This window comes from Bombus pascuorum, chromosome 4, assembly GCF_905332965.1.
Source record: "Bombus pascuorum chromosome 4, iyBomPasc1.1, whole genome shotgun sequence".
NCBI lineage: Eukaryota > Metazoa > Arthropoda > Insecta > Hymenoptera > Apidae > Bombus > Bombus pascuorum.
The window spans coordinates 16,245,070-16,269,451 of record NC_083491.1 but is presented as its reverse complement, the minus strand read 5'-3'; the positions used below and the strand labels follow the sequence as shown (position 1 = coordinate 16,269,451).

The following is a 24,382-nucleotide window of genomic DNA, read 5'->3' as shown; positions in this document are numbered from 1 at the left end:
TTAAATAAAACATAACATATGAATTGTTCCTGTATAACGCGTATTGGTAGTACTGAATAATACTAAAGTCTTCAGAGCATAACTAGGCAGAATGGTTTAGACTTGTGCGGTCAGTAATAAATAATTTGTTATTCTAGGATCACATATATTTACGTTATTAAAGAAATTAAGAAACAGTAAGAACATCAAAATGGATGACAAATTACGTCAAATGGAAGATGAGATGAATAGGTATTAAATAGTTGTAAATATACACAATGTTCCTAACCTCTTTGTTATAATTCGTTTTATTGGTTATTTATATATATACATTTCTTTTTACTATGCAACTAATTATTTAATTTACGTTTTTAAGTTTCAAGTGGCTGATTTCTTACGAAACAAATAAATTATTATAAATCTTTGTATAGATATGATTGAAAACTTGTATTTGAAGTATGAATAGTTTTATGTATTAACAAATTAAAACTAATTCTTAGATTTGAAGCTGAAATTGGTGGTCAGTTAGTTACGCCAATGGTTAGACCTGTAATTGGTGCAAATACTTATAATCAAGTGGCTAGACAATTGGAACAACATGAACTTCCAACACCAGTTGTTGCTGCTGCTGCAGCTAGTTTAGCTTTTCCTCCAATGATTGGATTTCCACCGCCACCGCCACCACCACCACCTCCTCCTCCACCACCGCCAATGTTAATTCCACAGCAAGTAGCAAGACAAGGTAGATGGATATAAAGTTTTTTATATCATAAGATTAAATTTATTGCAAGTAGTTTACTGATGAGCTATTGTCTTATACAGGTACGGTTCCTTCTATTACAACATACTCATCACCTGCACAGATAAGTAATCCATATTTACCAAATATGGTGGACCCGTGTTTAAGTGCTACTCCAAAAACTTACGAATCTACATCAGCACCAATGATTCATCCAGAAATTATTGAACAGATTATCAATACAAAGATCCCAGAAGATGACAGCAAAAAGAAACCCAAGGTGAAAGGTGTAAGTACTGCAGCAGAATTAGCAATTAGCCAAGGGAAGGCAAGTTCTATCATGGCTAATGCTAGCGCAGAAGAGACTCATCCAAAGGGCAAAGGGAAGAAAAATAAAAAAATCATACGAATGGCTGGTGGACAAACATGGGAAGATCCTTCCTTACTAGAATGGGATGAAGGTTAATTATTTATTCATATTTATATTCTTCATAAGCTTTAATTTGTTTTAAATATATTTTACATTTTTCTTCATATTGCAGATGATTTCAGGATATTTTGTGGAGATTTAGGAAACGATGTTACAGATGAAATGCTAGTAAGAGTCTTTGGCAAATATCCAAGTTTTCAGAAAGCAAAGGTAGTCAGGGATAAAAGAACAAATAAGACAAAAGGATTTGGGTTTGTGTCCTTCAAAGATCCACAAGATTTCATCAAAGCAATGAAAGAAATGAACGGTGAGTTAAATAACCTCTTATTATATAATAATTTAAGATAGATTATATTCCCAAATATGAAAAAAATAATTAATTTTAATATAACCAAAGCTATACATAAGAAGTAAGTTTTAATTTTCTTAGGAACTAAAAATTCATTTTATTATGGTTTTGAATCATATAAGAGAAAAGAATAAATGATAATTTTATACATAATGAGGTAGAATCTTTAATATTTACTGAATTATTTAGTGAAATTTTAATGAAAATTTAAAGGAATAAGTAACGCGTGATTTCTCATATAATAATTATTCACAGCTAACAAAATTAAAAAATTTTTTGGTGGATTAAAATAAAACGTTTGAATAAATATTTAAAAAGTATGTACAAATAATTAATGAATAATTGGAGTTATGGTTATTTGCGGATGTTTTTTTAAAAAAGGGACATTTAGATTGTAATTTATCCAAAACATGACGCTTAGTTGAAATTAAATATAACTAAATATCTTTACAGTTGATTTCGTATACCAAAATTATGAGATCAGTATTCCATTTACACACTTAAGTAGGAGATTCGTTTCATTTGCCAAACGGACCCCAGCCATATGATATAAAAAGCTGCGGTATTATCGAGTATTGTCTTCTTGGTTGCGTGGAACTTCCATTACGCACAGCAATGCGAGTATTAGGATGTATTATAGGTGGCGTTGTACTTTCAGTTTTTCCCAGATCTTGTTGTTGCGAAGTACCTTAACATAACATGTACCATGTGTATCTGTGCTTATATGCGATAATGTATTATCGTTTTCTTTCTTGTTTAATATTTCCTTACTGGCATAATTTCCACGAGGACTATATGGATTCATATAAAGAATAGAAAAGGGCATGCCGCCAGCACCCCAACTACGTGACATATCTTTCTTCGACAATCTACTTCCGATATGCTTGTTAGCCAGTGACAATTGGTGAACTTTTCTGTTCAGTGGTGGGGAACTATCACCCCATGTTTCTATAATCGTATTGGGATCTAAGCTTGAAGTTTCTCGACGAATATCTATTCTATAATCCATAACAGCATTATTTCCTATCATTATATAGAATAATATGGGAATTAAAGATCATACAAATTATCTACTTTGATATGGGGAGGTCCTCTGGAGCCAAAGGAACATCTTTTTGAACTTCTTGCATCGGTAACCATTTCCAACAATCTCCATTTGAAGAGCATGCAGAGGAGACCATAGCATCCAATACATTTTGCTCCAAACTGTTCCTCATATCAAGCAGTGGCACTGCTTGACACACCATCCATAGTGTGTTCAATGTGAAGACAAAGACTGTAATCGTAAACATTATTTTTCTATTTTTATTCCTTCAAGTATATTCTCGTTCGATATCTTTCTCGTGTTCGTTCAACGTTTCCACTTCCGTGAAACGATTCGTTATTATAGATACAGCTGGTGTGCTCCCACTGGCGAATTCTGAAAAGTATTATAAAACTAAATAAATCTTTGATAAATTTTCGATGGAAAACGTATGCAGGCATCGCGTATAAATTTAACAGAAACATGGGTGACGATGCTCTATCACGAAACGCATCATGGTCGAACGTCGTGACGATCGGTCGTGATCGTTATTAGGCCGGTTACAAATCCTTGAATTTGACGACAGTCAGGTATGCTGTTTACGTTTTCCAGACATTTCTGCAATGGTTACGTTCTATTTATACAACATTCCTGCTAAATTTAGTGCGGTGAATAACCACCAACTTGCCGATTGTAGTGACTGGGATAGGGAGAGATAGCATTGTCGCTCGTTGACAATGAAACCGACGCTTGAGCGATTTCAGATGGACCAAAGGATTTTTAATCAGCTTGCTAATTCCGTTTAATTCGTTTAAGTATTGTTTATACATTTGCTAGTTTCGTTCATTATTTTTTCCCCTGTTGTTCGGCTTAATATAGGAAAGATTCAGAAGCATTTTTTTTTTTTTTTTTTTTTTTTTTTTCAGAATTCTGAGACTGATAGCTAAAAGATACTATTCAACTAATGCAAAATTGATATGCCATCTTATCTAAAAAAGAATGAGAAGGCATTTGATCTTTCGTTAGAAGTCATCCGACCCCTATAATTCGTTCCACTCATAATGATTAGGGTATGATGATGTCCCATCTAATTAGAAAAAAAGCTCGTGTCCCAGTATTTTTAATTTAAAAAAACAGTTCTGGGCATGTCTTACGCGACTCAGCCTGCATATAAGCTATTTCAATAAAACATACAATTATATCATGAATGAAAAAAGATCACTAAAAGATTTAGAAACAGAATTATAAAAAATGTGTATTTAAAAATTAATTGTTTAAAACGACCGATTATTGTTTTTCAATATTCTATAATTTTTTAGCAATGTGAAAGAAATTGTGGAAAGAAGCTTAAAAAATATTTATTGCAGTTCTTTTGCAAATTAGAGATTGTCGATTCTAATACTTTGCATTTACTTGAAAACACATGCAATTATTTGAAAAAATAGCTATATCTATGAGGTCGGCTCTACGTATCTATCTACCGGTGATTTATTAAAATGACATCTTTTCAGTCTGTACGAGCGGAATTTTATATCTAGTTTGAAATTTAAAGCAATACTCTATTACTGGGATTAATATTTATAAAATATTATAATATAATATAATATAAATATGGTATTATTACGGTATTGTTGTTACTATTGTATAAGGAAATCGTACAATATAACAGATCTATTACACATTAATAAAAAGAAATGAATTATTACAGTTACGTAGGTCCTTCAATTAAGTAATTTCAGCGTGTTTATGGGCAACTACTCTGAAGTATCAAATGCGTGATTAAATTCAATATAGCTTTTCTTCGATATTATCTCAATATTTTGACAATTTTTTTTTTAATAACTCGATCTAAGTGTTATTAATACGAAATATTTCGTATTTTCTTTACATATTCTATTTAATGGCACTTAGAAAAAGATACTATTTTATGTTCGAATTTTGTACAATTACTGTGTCCCAAACACAAAAAGAGAAAAAAGAAATTTCATTAATTTCATATCACATCTAAGCTTCGTATAAACATTCAACGAAAGATTCTAAAATTGTATTCAATTAAAAAAGCAAATAAGAAAATGGAAAAATGTTAGGAAAAATTAAAAGACTCACCGTGGGCTCGACCGTCTGTTCGTTCAGTCGTCCGTTCGGTTTCTCGTTAGAGGAAATTCGTTGTTACCTCTTCGTATCAATCTCACCGAGTTCCTCGTGAGTTTAGCGCGCGAATACGGAGCCACTCGGACATCCGCTACCCGTCGGGGTGACTACGACGGAATGCGTTGCGACCTCGCTCGTCCCGGTACTCATTCAACAACCCCTACCAGTACCGTTCTTCCCTTTAACCCCTCCACCTAACCATAAAACAGCCAATCGGAATCGTTTTGTTCGACAAACAACCGATCGTGTGCGACGTGACTTCTTACTCGTCATCGTAATCGTCACCGTACTCGTTACATCTACCTAGTGGACATCGTCATCGTTACGTTTCATTGCTCTTTTCACCGAGTCCTTTTCGCTTCTTTCGTCATTCGCTTTTCTTGGTAGTTCGGTAGCTGAGTTTAGTTTCCTAGCGAGTCTTTCTCTGTTCGTCTTTTTCAGTATCGATGGCGTCAGTCAGTACTTTTTACTTTTAGATTTGTTTGATCAATATCAAAAAAAGGAGAGAATATTGAAAGATCCGCTGAAAAAGTATAAAATTGCAAGCGTAAAGTTGTAAAGAATTGTTCCACGTGCTAGAATGTATTAACGAGTTTTTAAGATTTAACAAGAGTTTAATAAGTTTCTTTTCATTCTCATTTTCATCATATTTCCTTATCTTTTTTTACCAACCTTTCACCATTTGTTTCATTCATTTCGTAATTATACCGTCCTCTTATCTTTCCTTAGTACGTCATTCTCTTTCTCTTCGTCACCTTCTCTCTCGTTTATTTCGTTCTTCTCGTTTCTTCGCTCCTTCTCATCTCTTTAACAAATCCTCTTCGTATTTCTTCTTTTTTTTCTTTTTTTTTTTCTTTTCGAATGCTTGTTTCTTTTCTTGAATTTTCTATCGCTTTTCTGTAACTCCCCCGCAGTTTCTTCACCTTTCCTTCTGTTTTCTTCGTATCTTGCTTCCGTCTTCTTCGTCTTCCTTAGCGTCTTTCTCAACTGCTGCCGTAATCATTATTTTTCTCGTTCGCTGGACTTTCCTTGCTCTATTACTTCGTTTTCGATTACACTTATCTTTTTTGTTATGGTATTAACCATGTTATGTTGTATAATATTTATTTCTATACAAAGCAAGTCAACCAATTAGGCAAGCTGTATCTCTTGCTTCGTTTTAGATGGAAGAAATTTTGCAGAGAAATGAGTTGAGTAGAGGACCGATCTTTCTCCTATTTCTCATTCAGGGTATACGCAATGAAGATCAACGATCAACTGTCGCTTATTTTCCATTCATATCATTGTAGTACATTGTTTTATTACATAATCTCGAATCTTTGAATTTTAGATGGTTTTATCAATTCGAAACCATTTCAAAAATATTCCAAAAGTTTATAGTATGACGTTCGAAGACTTTCCCTATCGCTATACTAATTTACATATTCCCATCTTTCTTCTACTAATTTATATCTCAAGTTCCGATTGAGTTGGATTTGTTTATTATTATCATTATTACCAAAAAATGTGTAGCTTGGTGGCTTCGAGACTACAATAACGCAATTGTTCTATCTAATATTTATTTTTACAACATCAGTGGATGAATAAAAGCAACTTTGTTTCGCGACATTACGAACATAAATGAGACCAATAGAGCGTCTCAGAAATCTTCCAATAATTGGACCTATGAGAACCACGATGGCCCAACAGTCCATTTAACGATTAATTGAACTATTATAGCTACTTATTTTTATTATATCCAGATACGCCTTTTACCCATTATTGTTTTGTTACAACGTATCTTATCTGAACAGTATCTAAAATCTAAAGTATATCGATATGATACAGATATCGTGCAATCGTTTGGTCAGAAATTTATCGTTTGTTTAAATTTCGCGTTTAACCCGCAAAATTTCCATTTCTCACTGGTTTGGGAACGATCGGTCTTGGCGGTGGTCGCATTCCATCGACGAGATTCCTCTTCCTCCTCATCTTGTGTTTCGCGGGATGAATCAGAGTCCTACACATGCTGCTGTGTTCGACACCGTTCACCACACAGTGGGTGAGAAATAGCACGAATATTTCTGTCGATATATTTATTTCACGACGAGGGACACGACTCGATTACAAAATAAACATATTGTCTCTGCGAAGGCGATCGTATATTAGACGGGGTGGCTCGTCGAAGTAGGCGGCCAAAGCTTGAGCAGGCTAGACTATTTTATTGGGCTGAATAACGAGGTCTTTGAGATTTTTTTGACGGAACCCGATGTTATTAACTTTCCAGGAATCAGCGTATATGCGTAATCTTGTGTCCTTTGCATTCCTCTTTTCTTTTTCTTCGCCATTGAAATGGATTCCTGTGCGAATAATGCAGAAGGGTAGATGCACAAAGCGTGATTGTTGAATATCTTGAAAAAGACAAATCTTCTTTTGTGGTCTTTATAGAAATATTAATAGATAAATCTGTTCGTGAGTTCTAGAGATAAAAATTTCTTTATTCGAAATTTAATAGCGCGATGTTTTACGCTTTTAGAAGAACAAACAGTATTGTTATATATTATATAAGATTCATTCATTAGGATTCAGTAGAACTTGGTCTTTCGTTAATTAGAATGAAATTTTACTTGATGTACTGATTTACTGATTTCTTACGGATTTTTTATTGTCAGAACAACTCTCAATTATTACTTTAACGAATGAACTATTTATTTAGCGAAAAATTTGCATCTCTTGAAATATTACTAATTATTCGAATTTAGTTGCTCGGACGTGAACGAGTTATTCGAGCGAAGATTATAGATACGTGATGAGAGAAATTAGTAAACTCTTCTTGATGGTTGTCCAAATTATTTTGCCCCTATGCTCAGATAAATGGATTTTTATTGCTCTCTTTTATCGCAAATAAATGTTCTATTCTCTGCAAATTGTTTTATTTATCAATTTCCGAATATTTAAGAAAATTTATTTCCACGAAACATTCAATTTTCTATTGAATTCTTCCAGCGTACTATTACCACAAGCTATGATACATCTTCTCTGGCCGTTCATTACACTAAACTCATTCCTAAATTCCTTAAAGCATTCTGGTACACTGGATTTTTTAGTCACGTTGCCACAGTACATATCATTTGTTGTCCACACCTCGTTCTTCCTACTCGCGAGAATGAAATATCGTTAAGTGACGAAATACGAATATTACGCTCACTTATATCCAGACGAACTTGACTGGTTGAGACTTAAATTAGAACTCAGTGATACCACATGCAAAGTCTGTGTTTGATCTCAGTAACTGAACCTTATACGTACCTCTTTTACGTTAACGTTTCCAGAGTTTAATACAATATAAATAGTCTAGTTTCCAGAATAATTGTTATTTATTCATGAAATTATTATTAAGATAAGTAGCATAATTTCTTATAAGTACTATTATGAGCACGTTTTTGAAAAATTGCCTTACCAAGTGATATTTACAAGGTGCACATTTAAATTTAAGAACTTATTCAGAACCATTATATTTTTTATGTATTCTCTCGCGTTTCATAAATCTTGTTCTTTATCATGAAAACTTTTCCTTTCATTATTTCGAATCCCTAAGAGTTTTCTATAAATACATATTTTTTGTCAAAAACCGAGGCGTTCTTTAAAAGTTTCCAAGCGGAAAGATATTTCGTGACAGGTTCTCTAAAGCGTATCATGACAATAAAAATCGGAAGGTTTAACAACTGTCTAAGGAAGGGAATAAAAATATACTATTCGAAATTATAGATAGTTTTATTATTCGGAAATATGTTAAATTTATGAATTATATTGTTAAATGTATCCCTTCGTTAAGATTAACGACGAAAGATTTTTTGATAGAAACATTCCTTGTCAATAGGCGATCGAAATCTATTTCCGATTAGTAATAATTATGAAAATATTCTATAATTTCTTAGATTTTAATCTGAAATCTGTTTAATCTGTTCTCGCGTAATCGAATGTCCCTGCAATTATTTTCAGCAGTGTACATTTTGATGCACAACTGCAATATTTGCACGAACATGGCGAATAATAAGTTGGAAATTGTTTGCATTCCCGTTTGTTGATCGAGAAATCGATCATTGTGATCGGAGCAATTAGCGTAAAAAGTTTTTCAGCACCATCTATACACAATACACACAGAGTACAGGAAAAGTGCATTGTAAGTTATATATAGTATATCTATATAACATTCCCAATGATTTCCCGAATGATTGTTCATTGGAGTATAAAAGGCAAATTTCTTTTATAAATATAATACGAATATGTAAAAAATAATTTTATAGATAAAATATATAAAAATTATTTATTTATTGATGACATTTGTTCGGCCGTTTCGCGGAGATACGTGATCGCGAAGAAGCGCGTCAACGAGAGTCGTAAATTCCGATTTGATAATCGACGCCACGAGTCAGTTGATCCCTTATTTCGGTTAGGATAATAGAGGTGGTTGAACTGATTATAACATTGAATTAACAGGTTACAATATACACTTTATTCCAACAACTTTGTAGATATAAGTAGTTACGCGTGGTACGTGTAGATGTATTCTCAGCGAAGTGTAAGTAACAAGTTAAACTGATGACTGGTCAATGAACGGAAAACCAGTCAAGAGCTGATGACTGATCTAAGGATGAAACCAGTGAAGTTCTCTGACAATGCTGTCGCAGAGGAAAGCTATTGATGGGTATGTCATCGGATTCGTTGATGACAATTTTGGCTAGGAAAGTGAGGGCAACGGTCATTGTTCCTAAATGGATAAGAAAAAGGCTGGTGGGTAAGGATAGGTACTGGTCGCCCCTAATCAGAGGTCGGCCGTGGGTGGCATTGTACATAGGAAAATCGCTTACCCGTGTTTTCTCGGAATGGACAATAGATCTAAAGAATAATTCGACCAAAAAGATACTTGTTTGGTCTGAAGGACCTTAACACTTAGCCAACCGAATAGGGAGATCTTCCCTTTGTGAAAAACATCGCTGCGTGACAGAACGGGAAATCTCCCTTTTAGACTTTAGCAACGCGTTTTTTTTATTATTATTATCAGTTATTGTCTACCAGGAATTGCTCCCAATTAATTGCGCCACTTTTTTGCTTTTATAAAGTACAGTATATAATAAAATACACCAATTTAGTGGTGTTAAAATTAATTCAAAAGTTACACTATCAGTTATGACTAAATAAAGTTATTATATAATCGAACGATACCATACTGTAAAGAGATATTAGAATTCATTATGAATTTTTAATTTCACGTTCAAGTCGTGTTATTTATCTTTAGTGATCTTTAATGTTTTTAATTTTACCTATATTTTTTATGCTTTTAACACATACTTTTAGTTTGATGTTTTGTATAAACAATATGTGAAATTGTAAAATAAAATCATTATCGCAAAATATAATTGACAACTTAAATCATTTTTAGACTTCTTTGTTTTTTAAGTAGTGAATATTAGTCCTCGATACTTGGAAAAATGCGCGGTGGACAGCGTGTATACATAGATTGGCTTATTCGAGCGCGTTGGAAACATATAGCTCGCAGTGGCGCGAGCTGTTGGCTAAGTGTTAACTATGAAAATGCTAAGATTTATAGTGGATCTTTAAGATTATTGAGGGCCCGCAATAAGGGTATGTAGATATTTGGCAGTCATCTTGCTCGAGGTATGGAGTCTGGTTTGTGTAGAGAGTCACCGGACGTAACACATTATTCCGTACTAAAATGAGACACCGCGTATATAACGGTAGCGATAAGTGGTAGGTCCAGAATTTGATCAGACGCAACAAGTAGTTTAAACACACGTACGAGCGAATCAATGAATACGATAGAGACTGTCTGCAAGAATGGGTACGTTTAGCATATTAAGCTGATACAAAAGCGATGGATCTTTCATATAATTTCTTTTAAAGAAGCCTCCTACAACCGTTAAAAAGAATCTAAACTAATAAAATGATGAACAACATTTGAATAATTTTCAACTTAGAAAATAAAAAGAAATAAAGTATTTATCCTTTTTCAACATTATACGGAAGATTTGATAATAGTTCTTTTATGAATTATTAAGTTTTTCAATATTTTATTGAATATAAAAGGCTAAGTCATAGAAATGATGACTGTTTGAACGGATATATGAGTGAATGTTTGAGGTACCTGGTTTGACTCGATTTCTGTCGTTGTCCTGGGTGTAACCTTGCGATCACTTTGAATAAGATTAAACAGCTGATCAATGATTTTGTCCTGATTACCATCGTTTTTCTGAATGTTTAATTATAATCTTTGCTCTTAAAATACAGTTTCCATTTTTAAGTAAACTGTTACGACCGTTCGCGGAGAGACGCAGTCGCGAGGAAAACGCGTCAAGGAGTTTTGGTTCAAGGAGTTTTGGTTGCAATAAATTACGTACTCAGTATCGTGCTACCATATTTCAATATGTGTCGCGAAAAGACCCTTGGTACTTTTGTTTCGAGGAATAAATGATATCATAAAAGATATAATTTAGCAAACACGAAGATGGCACCCCGCTGGGGGTAGCTACCCACATGCTATATTTTATTTTTAATTTTTTTTTCCCAATAAATAAGATATAATACTTTACCAAATGTCCTCCAGGACAAATAGTAAAAAAAAAAAAAGAAAAATACACTTTTAGAAATGTTATATCGGAAATGTTAGATTGGAAAAATTAAACATGATATAAACATAAAAAAATGGTTAAATCAACTATGAAATTATAAGTAAAATTGACATTATAATAGTAGTAAAATCCACTGAAAAAAAATTTTGCATAATGATTTTTCATTACTTCTCACATACAGACTAACAATAGAAAATGTATATTACTTTTACAAATCAAACGCGAAAACATCCATTCAAATGCACTACTTGAAGTTCTACAGAAAACTATATACAATTTAGATATTACGTTGCTAGTGAGAAAATACTCTGTATTTACTTTACGCTCTTTCAACCGTTATTGTTAACTGAAACCTTAAAATATAAATATCATATTTCCAACTACAATAGGGCACATTTTGCACGTTTTGATTTTAAATTTGGTATCACTTGATCGAACGAAGGTAAGATATTTCATACCTACTATACATACAAGATATAACATTCTTTCCTATGTTCCTTATTTTAAATAAATGTTCAAAAACGTGCTGACATGCGTTTTCACTTTGTTCCATACGTTTTTTTCCAGGTACCATATATTACTCCCATTTCAGATTAATAAATTTATGCTCCCAGTTTATTCCTCGAAATATGTCATACTATATTCGTATGCTATTCTACGAATTTGATAAAAAGATTTCATAGAATTTATGCACTGCTACCATAGTTTAATATTAGAATATAAGTTTAGAATGATTTGTTTATTACAATAATTTCATCTTATACAATACTGATTTTCGTTGTTACAATTTTTCAGGAAGTAATGGTAAAGTAATTTAATCATAAAATAATCAATACTTCACTGTCTCTATAATTTTTCGATAAATTCGATTGATGTCTTCCGCCATCCTGTTTCCGCTATTTTGAAAGCTGACTTCCGTTTTCGGTTTCCTTCCCTTTCCTTATTTATTTCAAGTAATTCCATCCATATTTTATACTATCGAAATCTATATCCTATTTAGTGCGGACTTCTATTATATCGCTTCGCTTGAGTGAAATCCATTTGTTAATTTTCTCGAAAGAAAATCTTTCTATTTAATTCAACTAATACTTATATATAACGCGAAAGTAATTTACTTGTTATCTGCCCTAGATTGTTTCCATTAATATCTGTTAAAAAATGTTGTTACTTCTCGCTCTTTCTCGTGATTCATACTCTATTGAGAAATCGTCAAACTTTGAATTTTTCCAACCAATGTTTAACTTTTTTGATATTTGGAAAACTTTCTTCAAAATGCTACTGAAGGAATCACGTTTACCTTTCCAGTAATTTCTTCGACATTTCAACAAATATAATTGGTCCACTCACTCAGAAGCTTCTTTTATATGCAAAAATAAATTGAAAAGAAAGTATAAAATTTTTTCGCTTGAAATCTTGTTTTTGAGAAAACAAGGGTGGATGTGTATAAGTTTAGATCACTAAAAATCGGGACTAAGAATTAAATACTTTGACATAAAGAGATGCTGCGAATTAAAAAATTCGAAAAGACGTACACTCGTGGGCGTGCTTGATTCGCTGATAAAACAATGAAACGCGAACTCTAAATGAATTTACTTTGAATATCGTTGATACTGTGGACAATATCGCCACCTTCTTTCATGATTTTCACAGATAGTAGAGGGTCTCTAATTCAGTCGTATCATGTTTTTTGTGTAAACCACTTAAGCCTACGGTTTATTTGTGCTTTATCCGTATCTCAGATATTGACTTCCTTTCATACGGTTTTCTTTTGCAGTTGGGTAACAAACCGTAATTTTAAAATAGTACAAGACTTACCAAACGTTCGTTAGAAAAAGCTAGAATCACGTTTTCAAATATTTCATAAAAATATTTTAAGTACTCGAGTATTTGAAATTCATTAAAAAGCAAACTGACTATGGAAGCATCGCAAGGCAATCGCATTAATCCAACGTTTACCTTTAATGAATTAATTGAATTTATACTCTTCCAATTAATATGTACAGAGGCATGCAAGAACCCAATAGTCGAAACGGAAAGACATCAGGTTAGGTCGGGTCGGGTCGGGTCGGGTCCAGTCGGGTCGGGTCCAGTCGGATCGGGTCGCGTTCCTGAGAATTTCCAGATTTCCCGAGAATGTTCGGGTTTTCCGACAGTGTCTGAGTTTCTTGGAAGTTTCAGGGAAGTCCGAACGAACATTCACGAGAATCTCGAAACCCGGGAACCCGTTCTGGCTCCTAAAAGATTCTCGTCGTACCGATTTAGTATTTTCGGGTTCTCACACACCTCTAGTCTATAAATGTTCGAAGGCAGGATTATAAATAAAGATAAAGATAATATAAATAGAATTAAAAAAATAATATATGCGAAACATTAATAACCAAAACAAAATAATTTACAATAGCAACTAACTAAGTATTATCAGATGATAGGATATAGCAAACGTCTAGACATATTCATTCAACTAGAAAAAAATAGAAAGGAAGAAAAAAGAAAAAAAAGAGATCATTTTCTCCTGTAAGAATAACTTCAATCTAATGAAATTGTTTTCTTTCAGGTCGATACGTAGGCTCACGTCCCATAAAGCTACGGAAGAGTTCATGGAAACAACGGAATTTAGAGACAGTACGGAAAAAAGAGAAAGAGAAGCAGGCATTAATTGGCTTGTTAACCGGGCGGTGACGTGATAGAGAACCTTTGTTCTTTTTCTCGTTAATATTTATTTAATCGGATTTTACACTGACTTACTGTTGTTGGCTTTATTCAAACAATTGTCATCGAAACGTCTGTACGTAAGGTATATTTACGAAAGCTTGACAATTAGCGCCAATGGATACGTTTTTTAAGAATTCTATTTCACAGGAGTAAAAATGTCTACGATCGAGTATTATCTTACATTGTGATTGACTACCATATAGTATATAAAAATTGCATGTAGGTGTACATGGAAATAAATTCTTACTACAAATTACTTACTCAGTGATTTTGTTTACATATTTGTTTATTTTTTGTCAGTTCATTTATTACTTTGTAAACATTAATATTGATTTAATAAATATGAATATGGATTGTTTAGATATTAAGCTGTTTTATTATAATATTGGTGTTATTTTTAAATATTTAACTGTAATTATTCAATGTAAAGTCGGTTATATAATATGTAAATCCTATTTTATATATTTTGCTTCAATATTATTTATAGTTTACATTCTTATCGACACAGGGTAAAACTCCTTGTAAAGTTATGGACTAACGTCACCACAGGGGCGAACATAGGAATTACATGCGTATCGACTCTGATAACTTACAATTAATTATGACTATCGATTAACTTAATAAGATATCTTACGGCGTCTTACGATGAATGACAATAATTCACTTATTATTCAATCATTACCTAAAATCACTATGAGAATTTTGTGCTTGAAATTTTTTTGCGTGAAGGAAGGATGTATTTAGGGTCTCTATATGCAGCAATCTCCACGTGATGAGATTAATTGGCAATTATTATTATTGCAATTTATACATGTGATGAAGCGATTATTATTTGATATATGTATAATCTACAATTATATCATATAATGTAGTAGACCACAATTATAAATTATATCACTATGTGATGTATTTGTGACTTATATATCAAATAGTAAGAGCTAGTTGTCTGTAATCGCAATAATATTTTTAAATAATTAGAAAACTTATTAAGTTATTCTGAAACGTGAGTCAATTGATAAAACAGACTTTGTTATAAATTTACTATTTAATATTTTTACATTTATAAATTTTTTCATTTAAAAAAATTAATTGTTCACAAATGTTCTATAATAATTCCACGAATTATCGTTTACAAATCTCTGTTAAAAACTGAGCCAGCTTGTGATCCACGTTAGCGGATTTAAGTCTACGTTCTAAGCTTTCAAAATCCACCCTTTCGAGCCACGTAGGTGGATCAATTTCTTTTGAAGGAAATGGGCAGAGTAAACGTTCGACTGCAGCACACAAACCGCACCAAGTTCTAAAATTTAACGGTTCCTTAATTTCGCCAATCGTAAGATTTAAATATGCCTCTTGCTCTTGAGTTATAGGTTTTCCGATCATATCCTGAAGAGCTTCAAGAACAATGCTTGGTGAAATGCATTTAGTATTTCCCTTCGTATCTTCTTGGAATTTGTTGAAAACTCTTCCGAAAATCAACTTTCTTCCCGAAGTGACAAAGACGTGTTTATTTAGATATCCCAATATTGTTAACCCTGATAAAGATTTACAAAAATTTTGTTCAAATTATATAACATTATTTGCAAAATTACAAAAATTTAATTGTTTGAAATATCTGTATAGCGCAACAATATTTTTATTTATATAAAAAAATAATATACACGAAAGATACTAATTTCAATGTACTATGGGAATTTTTTAACTTTGTGTGGTAATGTGATGAAAACAACTTGTTAAAAATCTGTTTGCGCTTATTAACACTATAACTGCTTTCGGGAATAACTTTCACCAGGGCCGGAAACTCTGTTAAGAATTTACAAAATGCGAATTATCACTAAAAATCACATGACGTCATTAATCGTTATAGTGTTAAGATCAGCCCAATTCATTAACAATTCAATGATTGTTTACCGTGTAAACTTTCACTTCCGAGAATTTCAAAACGAGCTGCTTGGCGGGAAAATACGCGCGGTGTATCAACTAGCGCAGGGTTTGAAAATATTTGAGATCGTCTAGAGTGCGAATAATGTTCACCTTTTACCCGCAGAGCTTCTTCGAATGCGATTTTTCTCTAAAATTAATATTAATTTCACAAAATCTTTTCTAAAATTACAAATTTTTAATTTATCTGAATTACTAAATAATTTTTCACAAAATTTGCGAATCTTACCCTAACTGAAAACTCTGCTTCCACTTTGTCACTGTCTAATTCTCTGCACAAATGCTTTAATATATCTGGATCAATGAAACTAGGAAATATCATAGAAGGCATATTATTCGTTGCAGAGGTCTTCTTAGGGGTGGTTGCCAAATTCTCTACATCCCCGTTGTTTGTATGGATCCTATCAGAAAAGAAAAATATAAATGAAATGTGTAATTAAAAAAAGTAGGAATTAAAATATTATAATAAAGAATCATTACTAACGACGTTCTTCTAGATCCATCGCCTATATGCGAGATTTGAGTATCAGTTGGTTCAAATAAATCACGAACTTCTGTTTGTTGTCCATAGCCTGATCCTCTTCTGCATTTCCCTTTACGTAATCGTCTTCCTCTTCTGCGAATTATTATAACTTCTTTAGTTGGCTTTTCAACTTTTTCTTCTTCTATGCGTCCATTGGAATTCTAACATAAATTCTTCGTTAACAATAGAGTGTTGTATTTTTTAACGTCATGGTCGAATTAATTTAATCATAAATACCAATTCATCGTCTATATTTGTAAATATATCTGGAATATCCCTTGGATTCGGTGTACGTATCGTACGTCTTGAACTGGGTTTAGATACAAAAATTTCACTTTTCCGGTAAGTGGGCGGTGGTTCTAAAGTCAACGCGTGCCAAGAGAACGTTTCATTTTCCTATAAATAAAATCTGTAATATTATTTTATTAAATTTTCTGATAAACTTCAGAAGTACGATAAATTATAAATATTTAATATAACTCTCTTTCTCTCTCTTTCTATCTATCTATCCTTAATAGAAGTATGGTAAATTACGAACCATTTGCTTTCGTGAGTTGGTTCTAAGATCTAGAATTAACGTAATACGTTCACGTAGATCGCAGGTCACCGGATGTTCTTCCTGAATCGGTCGATTTGTCAAAGTAGGGCCGCTAGCGAGCGTGGGTGCGGGAGTCAAAGGTCTTGAGTCAGTCTCGGTATATTTTCGAAACAATTCCTCAGGGACAGTAGAAGCATCATTAGTCGCTTCAGTTCCAGTATTCCCACCTACATCGGTAGCACTGCATGTAGCTACCAAACTGGCTCTAATCATATCCATTTCTTCTGGTAATAATAAAGCCTTCCCTTCCGTTGCCTGTAGTATATGAAAGGAAAATTGTATTACCTTATATTGCATTTTCAGTATCTTGTTTAAAATATTACAAATTTAATATTTAATACATAGCTTCCTTAATGAATGCTTGTTAAAAATGTAAATTTTACCCATGTATCTTTGGCACGTCTGAGAATTTCTTTTGCTTCACAATCTGCTGGGTGATTACACAATATAGAACATCCATAAGGATAAGGATTAAAAAGGCCAGAGAAAGGTCTAAGAATAAAAGGCGCTGGTTTAGTGAAACCTGCCAATTCCACAAGCTATAACAAATAAAATATTTATATTATATAGTCATCATTCTATACAAAACGTAATATTGCAACGTAGTGCGATAAATTCATTGCTTAAATGCGGTAAAGGTAATATAGAAGAAGTTTGAACTGAAAATATTTTGTTAATCGACCAGGAACGAATACATAAAGTACTACTTGGTATTTATTTAATTACACAATGTACATATGAACACAAAAAGGCAATTATAAATTATTTTATTGTAGTCGGTTGTGATGGAAATAGTTGCGATTTACTTACGTATAATCAGCGTTGCAACTTTTCATTCAGATATGATTACAATCTAATTATAACAAATTTATCTAATTATAGTGCAATCATAACAAAGTGATATTATGGTCTTGCGACAGTTACGATCCATTCACGGTAATCCAACATAATCGTGATTTACTATTAGTTTAGGCGCATGCTTGAAATACTACTGTAGTATCTTAATCTTATCATCAGATAATCACATTGATATTTCTTATCATCAATATAAATCCAACTATAATTTTATATTTTCTCTAATACTTTATTCTAAGAATTTTGATATATGAAAGTATAACTATAATATCTTTTTGGAATTAAAAATAAAATAATTATTATATTCAATTATAATAATAATTATAATTATATAAAATATAAGTTTATGTTATTAAGGGATAAAGTATTTAATGAAATCAAAGTAAAATAACAAATAGATACTTTTCTTTCCGACTGTATCGTCGCGTAATTCATTCTTTTATTGCCGATTTCCTTCGATAAATACCTTTGGTTTAGGCCGATAGGTTGGTCGAATGCGTGCTTCCAAGAGGCCAGTTGCACTTGCGATTCCTGACATAATCCTGCATAAAATTATTGCTATTGTACTACGTAAGACAAGAATCCTCATTAAGGCGTGAATAAATCAGTCGCTCGTTGTCTTGGAGGCACGTTGCTAACGTGAATTTGATGGTTCGATTATGTACTGCCAAAGAATGGAAGATGCTAGTCTACTTCCTCACCTTTACTACTTTGCCGATTGTCGTACAACAAAAAATAATTTTGTTACAAAGAAAGAAAGGAATCATATTAATAAATGAAATGTAATAAAGTCATGTAGACGAAATTTTACATTTTATTGTCATAAATTGTATTCTCTCATTTTAAAGGAGAAGATAGATTTAAAAAAAGGTATATTGTTGATATACAATAAGAAATATTTTTTCAACATGTCTGTGATATGATCGAACGATTTTTATTGATTAAACCAGGAACTGAATACAGGAAGTATTTAAAAGTTCGAATAACAATAAAAAAGTAAATACATAATTATGTACTTTGTAAATAAAGATATTGTTAGTTCGCCAAATGATAGAAGAACAAACCGAATTGAAAAATATTTAAAGTAATAATTACACAGGATATTTATAAATGTATTATATTTATTTATCTTTTGTACAATCTAATTAATGTTCTTAAATTTTAAGCATTTTCTCCAAATGTGGATCATCTTGTTGGTGCCCTGAATATTTTTTCTTATACTTTAATCCAGTTACCAAAGTGGAGCTCTTTGGGAATGCTGTTTTTCCATTGAACAACGTATCCGTATCTGAAATATTATTATTTAATTTGGAATGTTATATAAGACACAGAATTCACAATTTTGTAATTACACGATCTTAAAAGACATCTAACTGTACTGTACATAGCTAAATTAAGAACTTGGACAAGCCGTTAAATGATTTTGTCTTTGAGGAGGTAATGAACTTCACAGAAAGAGTATTAGATAGCAATGTAAGATAAACTAATCAAGAGAACAGTTGTAACTGTATGGAAATTGAGAGATATTTTTTATTTAACAAGAACCGAACAATTAATATTTTTCTATCTTAAATCTATTTCCTAAACAATGTACTTTTCTTTAATTGTGTCACTGTCTTAGCAATACCTACAATATATTGTACAATTTAAAAGCAATTATTAGGAAATTAGAAAGTATAATTGCTTCTTATGGTAACGTTCCGCATGTTTCCCATAGAATGGCTGTATTATTACAATTCCTCGAAAATTAGTCAGTCATTCAAGGTCATTTTTTCTACTTAAACGGCATTAATTAGTGACCCCCTCATTCATTGAATAATTGCAGTTATTTCTCAGGTAGACATATAAAATGTTAGGAAATGTGATAAAACAATTTCTGTGTAGATAGATCATCAAATACTATTTCATAAATTCTTTTTACGTATCTTGTTATCGATATGTCTATCAGCTGACACTGTTAGCTTAATCAAAAAACTTTTAATATGACACTTACCAGGATGAAATCGAACATAATCGTAATTAACATGCAAATTCTTTGGCAATTCCATAGATTGCATAGCATCGAATGGAGTTATATTACTGACATGTTTTCTGTAGTATTTTTTCAAATCACCTAGAATATATAATACATCCTATAATTATATAAAATATGATAATTCATATTCGTAAGAGTCGAAAAATAATTTCACAAATAAAACACGACATGGAAAAATGTATTAGATTGTTTTTTAGTAATTTGTTAATAATCTTATTTAATTTGTTTTAAGCTTTTAATAATAATTGAAATTTATAATTTATTATTAAGATTATCAACGATAATACAAATAATTTAAATATCATATACTTTAAAATCCAAAGTTTCTCAAGAATATTTTCTCGTTTAAAAATGAATAAAATTTTTCATTAAATCTTACTTTTATCGAAAACTAAGGGAAGCATTGATTAATACAACGAGTGTGTGAATTATTCAAATTTATTATATATAATATAATAGATTGTAACCTTAGAAATTTTCTGCAAAACTTACTAACTGTTTTGATGCTATATAATACGGAATTCATTATCGGATGTTGAAATTCTTGCTCGCATGCTAAGAAAAGATTGAAACGCTGTACTGGGTCCTCGAGTTTTGTTGCACACTTTATGGAAATTTGCTGTTCCTCGCAAATTTTATTTATCCTATCGTATGTATCATCCGATGGCTTGTATTCTTTTTGATATCTCAAAAATCTGAAACAATTGGAATGATTCTTGCATTTAAAGTAAATTTAACATGATATTTATTATCTTTCTCGTTTATATTATCTCTATCTATCGATAATTAATACGGATACTAACATATAAATTATAAACAAAAATAATGTAAAATTATATTTAATAAAAACAAATATTGAATTTACCCATTAAAATTGAAAGATTATCTCAAAAATTCCTTTATTTTTTAACTTCTCCGTCCTATCAAATGTTGAAAATATCGATTTTCCGGATGACACTTAGTTTTCTTATTTCGTAGACGATATATTTCAGTAAAGCGTTCAATATTATAATTTCAATACTAATGATTTAATAAATTTTAACTTATCTCCATATCGCTATAATCGTTGTAAAATTGCAAATTTGTTTTGGAATCGATTACAAATCACATCAATTATAATTAAACGAAACCTCAAACGATTTGTACATAACGGTAAAAGTTTAAATGTATTGAAAGGTTATGCTTTAAAACTAATACTATCTTATACTATCCAAATATTATAATTCTATTACTGTCCATGCATATATCATGAAAAATCACGAATGATATTCCATATCCAAGTAGTAGAGTCAGTCATTCGTTCATGATTCCTGAATTACCATTTAAATTACGTATTAAATAATAAAATTCAGGATTCAGGTCATAAAAACAAAACAAATGAGAATATATTAAAAAGAGATTATTTATTTTTTATACAAGAGTAGTATGCTAGTCATATATAATTACTTGCTTCAGAATTGTAATCAATCAATTTAGATATTATAATTTTCCGTCACAAGTTCATTTAACATGATCAGCTCTAATATAGAAATTATTTCAATAGTGTACGAGAGTTAAACATATCAGGGATACATCCCCTGTGAGTATCACGCAGGTTTTCCAGAAACTATCTTTACCATTGATAGCCATTGATTTTGCTCGTTGCAAATCAATATCGTCTCATCTAGATTATGTATCCCGACACGACTCGCGCCAAACTTTTCGTACCGTGTAAAAGACTCTGGTTACCGGATGAAGCGCAGCAAGGGAGGCTTCCCTTAGAAGAGGTGGCCAATTGGAGCGTTCGAGCGGAGGGGACAAGATCGATGTCCGACTACCGTACGGTGGTGCCCTCAGTTGTATTTTCTCAGGATACAGTTATGGCCAATATGTGCCAGGAACGAAACGAAACGTACGGAAACCCCGTGACTAGGAAAATTTTTCTCATATTCTAGTGAAAAGTACGCTTCATCAAAATGATATGATTAATAACTACTGGATCGTATTTAGAAACTCATCGAGTTTATAGCCAGATTGAAATTGGTTTGTGCACGTCAAACCAGTAACATGTATTTCATATGTTTCATGTTTTTAATTGATATTAAAATAAAGTTCGAGGAATATTATTCTCGTAAATTGGAGCACAGTTTCATTTTTCTTTTGTTACGCATTAATTCTGATCTATGTAGCGAGAGACGGGCGATAGTTTGTCAATGTTAATTACAAGGACGGAGAAACTTGGTCTTCGAAACAGGTGTTCTCAATAAAAACTGGCACAGCCGGAGAACTAAAATATCCAGGAACTAAACCGTTTTTCACATATATTCTATCCCTTGCTACATTTAAACGTATATTTATTACTTTTAATGAATATTTAATTAAGATATTTCTCATGTAATTTTTCCTGTATTCGGATTTTAAATTAAACATGTAACTTTTAGTATAGATTTCTAGGACTTGACCATCCTTTCAAAAGAATGCGTTGTAGAAATTGTAACATAAAATTAGATATCTTGCTATCCCTTTGAAAGATCCATAGACTTAAAAAAATTTTTTATTTGACTAATTATAGCAAATAAAGATACAAACAGATTACTTTTTGGCAGAGAATATATTTCATAGAATTGATGCATTTTTTAATAACGAAATATCTTTTACAAACGCGATGCGTCTTAAACTATTTCAACAAGTTTAGAATTTTCATAATTGTCTGAAAACTTGGCGTACAAAAATATATACTATTAGTTATTACGTCACATGTAAAAGTGGAAACAAATCCAGCTTATATACATAGATACGCACTTATAAATCTGAATTACTTTAATGCCAAAATGTCATTTAGTTCCAATCTAGTGACATTCTAAAAAATAAATGTATTGTTTAGTATAATATTTAATAAAATGCAATTTGTATTGAAATTTTGAAACACCACAATTTAGTAATTCAAACTTAATAATTCAATTCCGTGAAAATATTACGCAGGCTTCTTTAAATTTGCGTTGACTCTACGAGATGACGTATATAATATACGTATAAATATACGTATCTAACACTTTATATGTTTCAAATTTTACATTTCATACAATTTAATGTTACATTTGTAAGACAAAATTTATAAAAGTTTTCAACATATTAATTTCTTATTTATAATATTCATAATATAAAACATAATACTTCAAACAGTAATAAAAACGTTTTTCCATTCGTTAAAATGAAAGTTAAATTAGAGTATAAAAATTTCAAGACCAGGTTAATTACATCTGTCATCATATATATTTAAAAAAAAAATTGCATAGAAGCTAATGAACCCGCTGCTATATCCTTTGGATTACTTTCAATCGTATATTGCTATCGTATATTGAACGATTTTTTAAATTTGAGGGAAATATGAAAGAATCGTTGCATACGCGTAATCATTTATTTTATACTAAAATCTTTCTTAAAACGATCAAAATCGTTTTGTTTGTTAAAACTGGGATATAAAAATTCGGAAAATATAGCAAGGTTAATTTATATGTAACTATTATACAAAAGGATGATCGCAAAATATAATCTTTTCAACTATTTTTTAATTTTCAGCAGTATTGTTCAGATTTAAACTTTTCTTCTATTTGGACAGTTGGAATAACACACAAATGCAGCAAAAGAAAATGTCATCAATATGCTAAATTTAAATCGCGAAAAGACAATGAAATTATTTTGAAGAAGCATTATCAAAAAAAGTTAAATTAATTTCATCCCTACTCACATGAGTCTACTACAAAAAGAGTTGCACAAGAACTAGAGAGAAGCTAGGGTGCTAGAAACGCGTTGGTCTTCCCTGAGAAGCTGTCAAATCCAAGAGTTTATTGGTCGGTGCTTGAAAGAGAGGGGGTAAACGGCAATATGGCTACGGTGTGTCCTCTGCCAGTTAGCCATCGGCGCGACGTAACGCGAATATTTCGATCTTACGAGTCTGTAATCTAATCAAATTACTCACCCTTTGGAAGCGAGAGATCTGTTATCATCGTTGATCGTACGAGTCGGCATCTGAGGACGTTTCTTACTCTTGAAACGAGTTATATCGTATCGTAGGCTCGTCTGTAAAATGATGATACTTTCGTTAGTGCGCGAACTACGTAAGTTGAATTTCTTTACTCCTAATCGGGAGTATCATGTAATGATGATGGTGATTAAAAAGTGTACGTGAAAAGAAGTGTTCTACACTGACCGTGTTCACGGCAAGGATAGTGGGTGAACACTTAAAAGAATTGACGAGTGAACCATGCCTGATGAGCGCCGCCATCTTCTTCCTCTATGTCGAATTGAACTGCGCGAGTGATCGGTAGAAGGCGCCTCGGGCGGCTGCGCTTGTTGTTTCCCATCGTCCGCCATTTTACGGTCGCCATTGAGAAGTGAAAACCCTCCTAAATGTTCTCGAATAATAGCGGCCTCGCCG

General features: G+C 31.9%; 4 protein-coding genes across 5 annotated transcripts; 1 reads left to right on the top strand and 3 right to left on the bottom strand.

The window, feature by feature from the left end:
• The first annotated feature begins 66 nt into the window (after positions 1-66).
• Positions 67-14,373, top strand: LOC132906463 (RNA-binding protein 42). The gene is made up of 5 exons (XM_060958685.1): positions 67-231; positions 480-721; positions 802-1,179; positions 1,261-1,455; positions 13,856-14,373. Exons 1-5 carry the CDS (start codon positions 191-193, stop codon positions 13,978-13,980), a joined length of 981 nt encoding a protein of 326 aa, XP_060814668.1. The 5' UTR covers positions 67-190; the 3' UTR covers positions 13,981-14,373.
• On the bottom strand, positions 1,198-4,825 carry LOC132906475 (uncharacterized). Its single transcript, XM_060958705.1, has 4 exons — positions 4,628-4,825; positions 2,572-2,917; positions 2,269-2,495; positions 1,198-2,185 (listed from the first exon to the last, which is right to left on the bottom strand). Exons 2-4 carry the CDS (start codon positions 2,787-2,789, stop codon positions 2,016-2,018), a joined length of 615 nt encoding a protein of 204 aa, XP_060814688.1. The 5' UTR covers positions 2,790-2,917; positions 4,628-4,825; the 3' UTR covers positions 1,198-2,015.
• Positions 14,374-15,039: 666 nt separating the features above from the next.
• On the bottom strand, positions 15,040-18,826 carry LOC132906458 (uncharacterized). Of its 2 annotated transcripts, none has more exons than XM_060958671.1 (8): positions 18,397-18,826; positions 17,459-17,614; positions 17,016-17,330; positions 16,715-16,873; positions 16,439-16,638; positions 16,184-16,355; positions 15,925-16,084; positions 15,040-15,548 (listed from the first exon to the last, which is right to left on the bottom strand). In XM_060958671.1, the coding sequence occupies exons 1-8, from the start codon at positions 18,517-18,519 to the stop codon at positions 15,136-15,138; spliced, it is 1,698 nt and encodes a 565-aa protein (XP_060814654.1). In that variant the 5' UTR covers positions 18,520-18,826; the 3' UTR covers positions 15,040-15,135. The 2 variants fall into 2 exon arrangements, with proteins under 2 accessions (XP_060814654.1, XP_060814653.1); XM_060958670.1 differs by having other exon boundaries at positions 17,886-18,818.
• A 205-nt stretch (positions 18,827-19,031) lies between these two features.
• Positions 19,032-24,269, bottom strand: LOC132906473 (uncharacterized). Its single transcript, XM_060958699.1, has 5 exons — positions 24,155-24,269; positions 23,924-24,024; positions 20,458-20,660; positions 19,924-20,043; positions 19,032-19,218 (listed from the first exon to the last, which is right to left on the bottom strand). Exons 1-5 carry the CDS (start codon positions 24,227-24,229, stop codon positions 19,085-19,087), a joined length of 633 nt encoding a protein of 210 aa, XP_060814682.1. The 5' UTR covers positions 24,230-24,269; the 3' UTR covers positions 19,032-19,084.
• Positions 24,270-24,382: the final 113 nt, after the last annotated feature.

Excerpts from the sequence above, each read along its gene's own strand:
- LOC132906463 (XM_060958685.1), top strand. The coding sequence starts at position 191 with ATGGATGACAAATTACGTCAAATGGAAGATGAGATGAATAG. Across the intron at positions 1,180-1,260 it reads CTTACTAGAATGGGATGAAG|ATGATTTCAGGATATTTTGT; the intron begins GTTAATTATTTA and ends TTCATATTGCAG. Across the intron at positions 1,456-13,855 it reads AGCAATGAAAGAAATGAACG|GTCGATACGTAGGCTCACGT; the intron begins GTGAGTTAAATA and ends GTTTTCTTTCAG.
- LOC132906475 (XM_060958705.1), bottom strand. The coding sequence starts at position 2,789 with ATGTTTACGATTACAGTCTTTGTCTTCACATTGAACACACTATGGATG. Across the intron at positions 2,496-2,571 it reads GAGGACCTCCCCATATCAAA|AATAGATATTCGTCGAGAAA; the intron begins GTAGATAATTTG and ends TATGGATTATAG. Across the intron at positions 2,186-2,268 it reads TCCTCGTGGAAATTATGCCA|GTACTTCGCAACAACAAGAT; the intron begins GTAAGGAAATAT and ends TGTTATGTTAAG.
- LOC132906458 (XM_060958671.1), bottom strand. The coding sequence starts at position 18,519 with ATGAGGATTCTTGTCTTACGTAGTACAATAGCAATAATTTTATGCAGG. Across the intron at positions 17,615-18,396 it reads CCTATCGGCCTAAACCAAAG|CTTGTGGAATTGGCAGGTTT; the intron begins GTATTTATCGAA and ends TATTTGTTATAG. Across the intron at positions 16,874-17,015 it reads CCAACTCACGAAAGCAAATG|GAAAATGAAACGTTCTCTTG; the intron begins GTTCGTAATTTA and ends TTTTATTTATAG.
- LOC132906473 (XM_060958699.1), bottom strand. The coding sequence starts at position 24,229 with ATGGCGGCGCTCATCAGGCATGGTTCACTCGTCAATTCTTTTAAGTGT. Across the intron at positions 20,661-23,923 it reads AGATCTCTCGCTTCCAAAGG|ATTTTTGAGATATCAAAAAG; the intron begins GTGAGTAATTTG and ends CAATTGTTTCAG. Across the intron at positions 20,044-20,457 it reads ATATAGCATCAAAACAGTTA|GTGATTTGAAAAAATACTAC; the intron begins GTAAGTTTTGCA and ends TATATATTCTAG.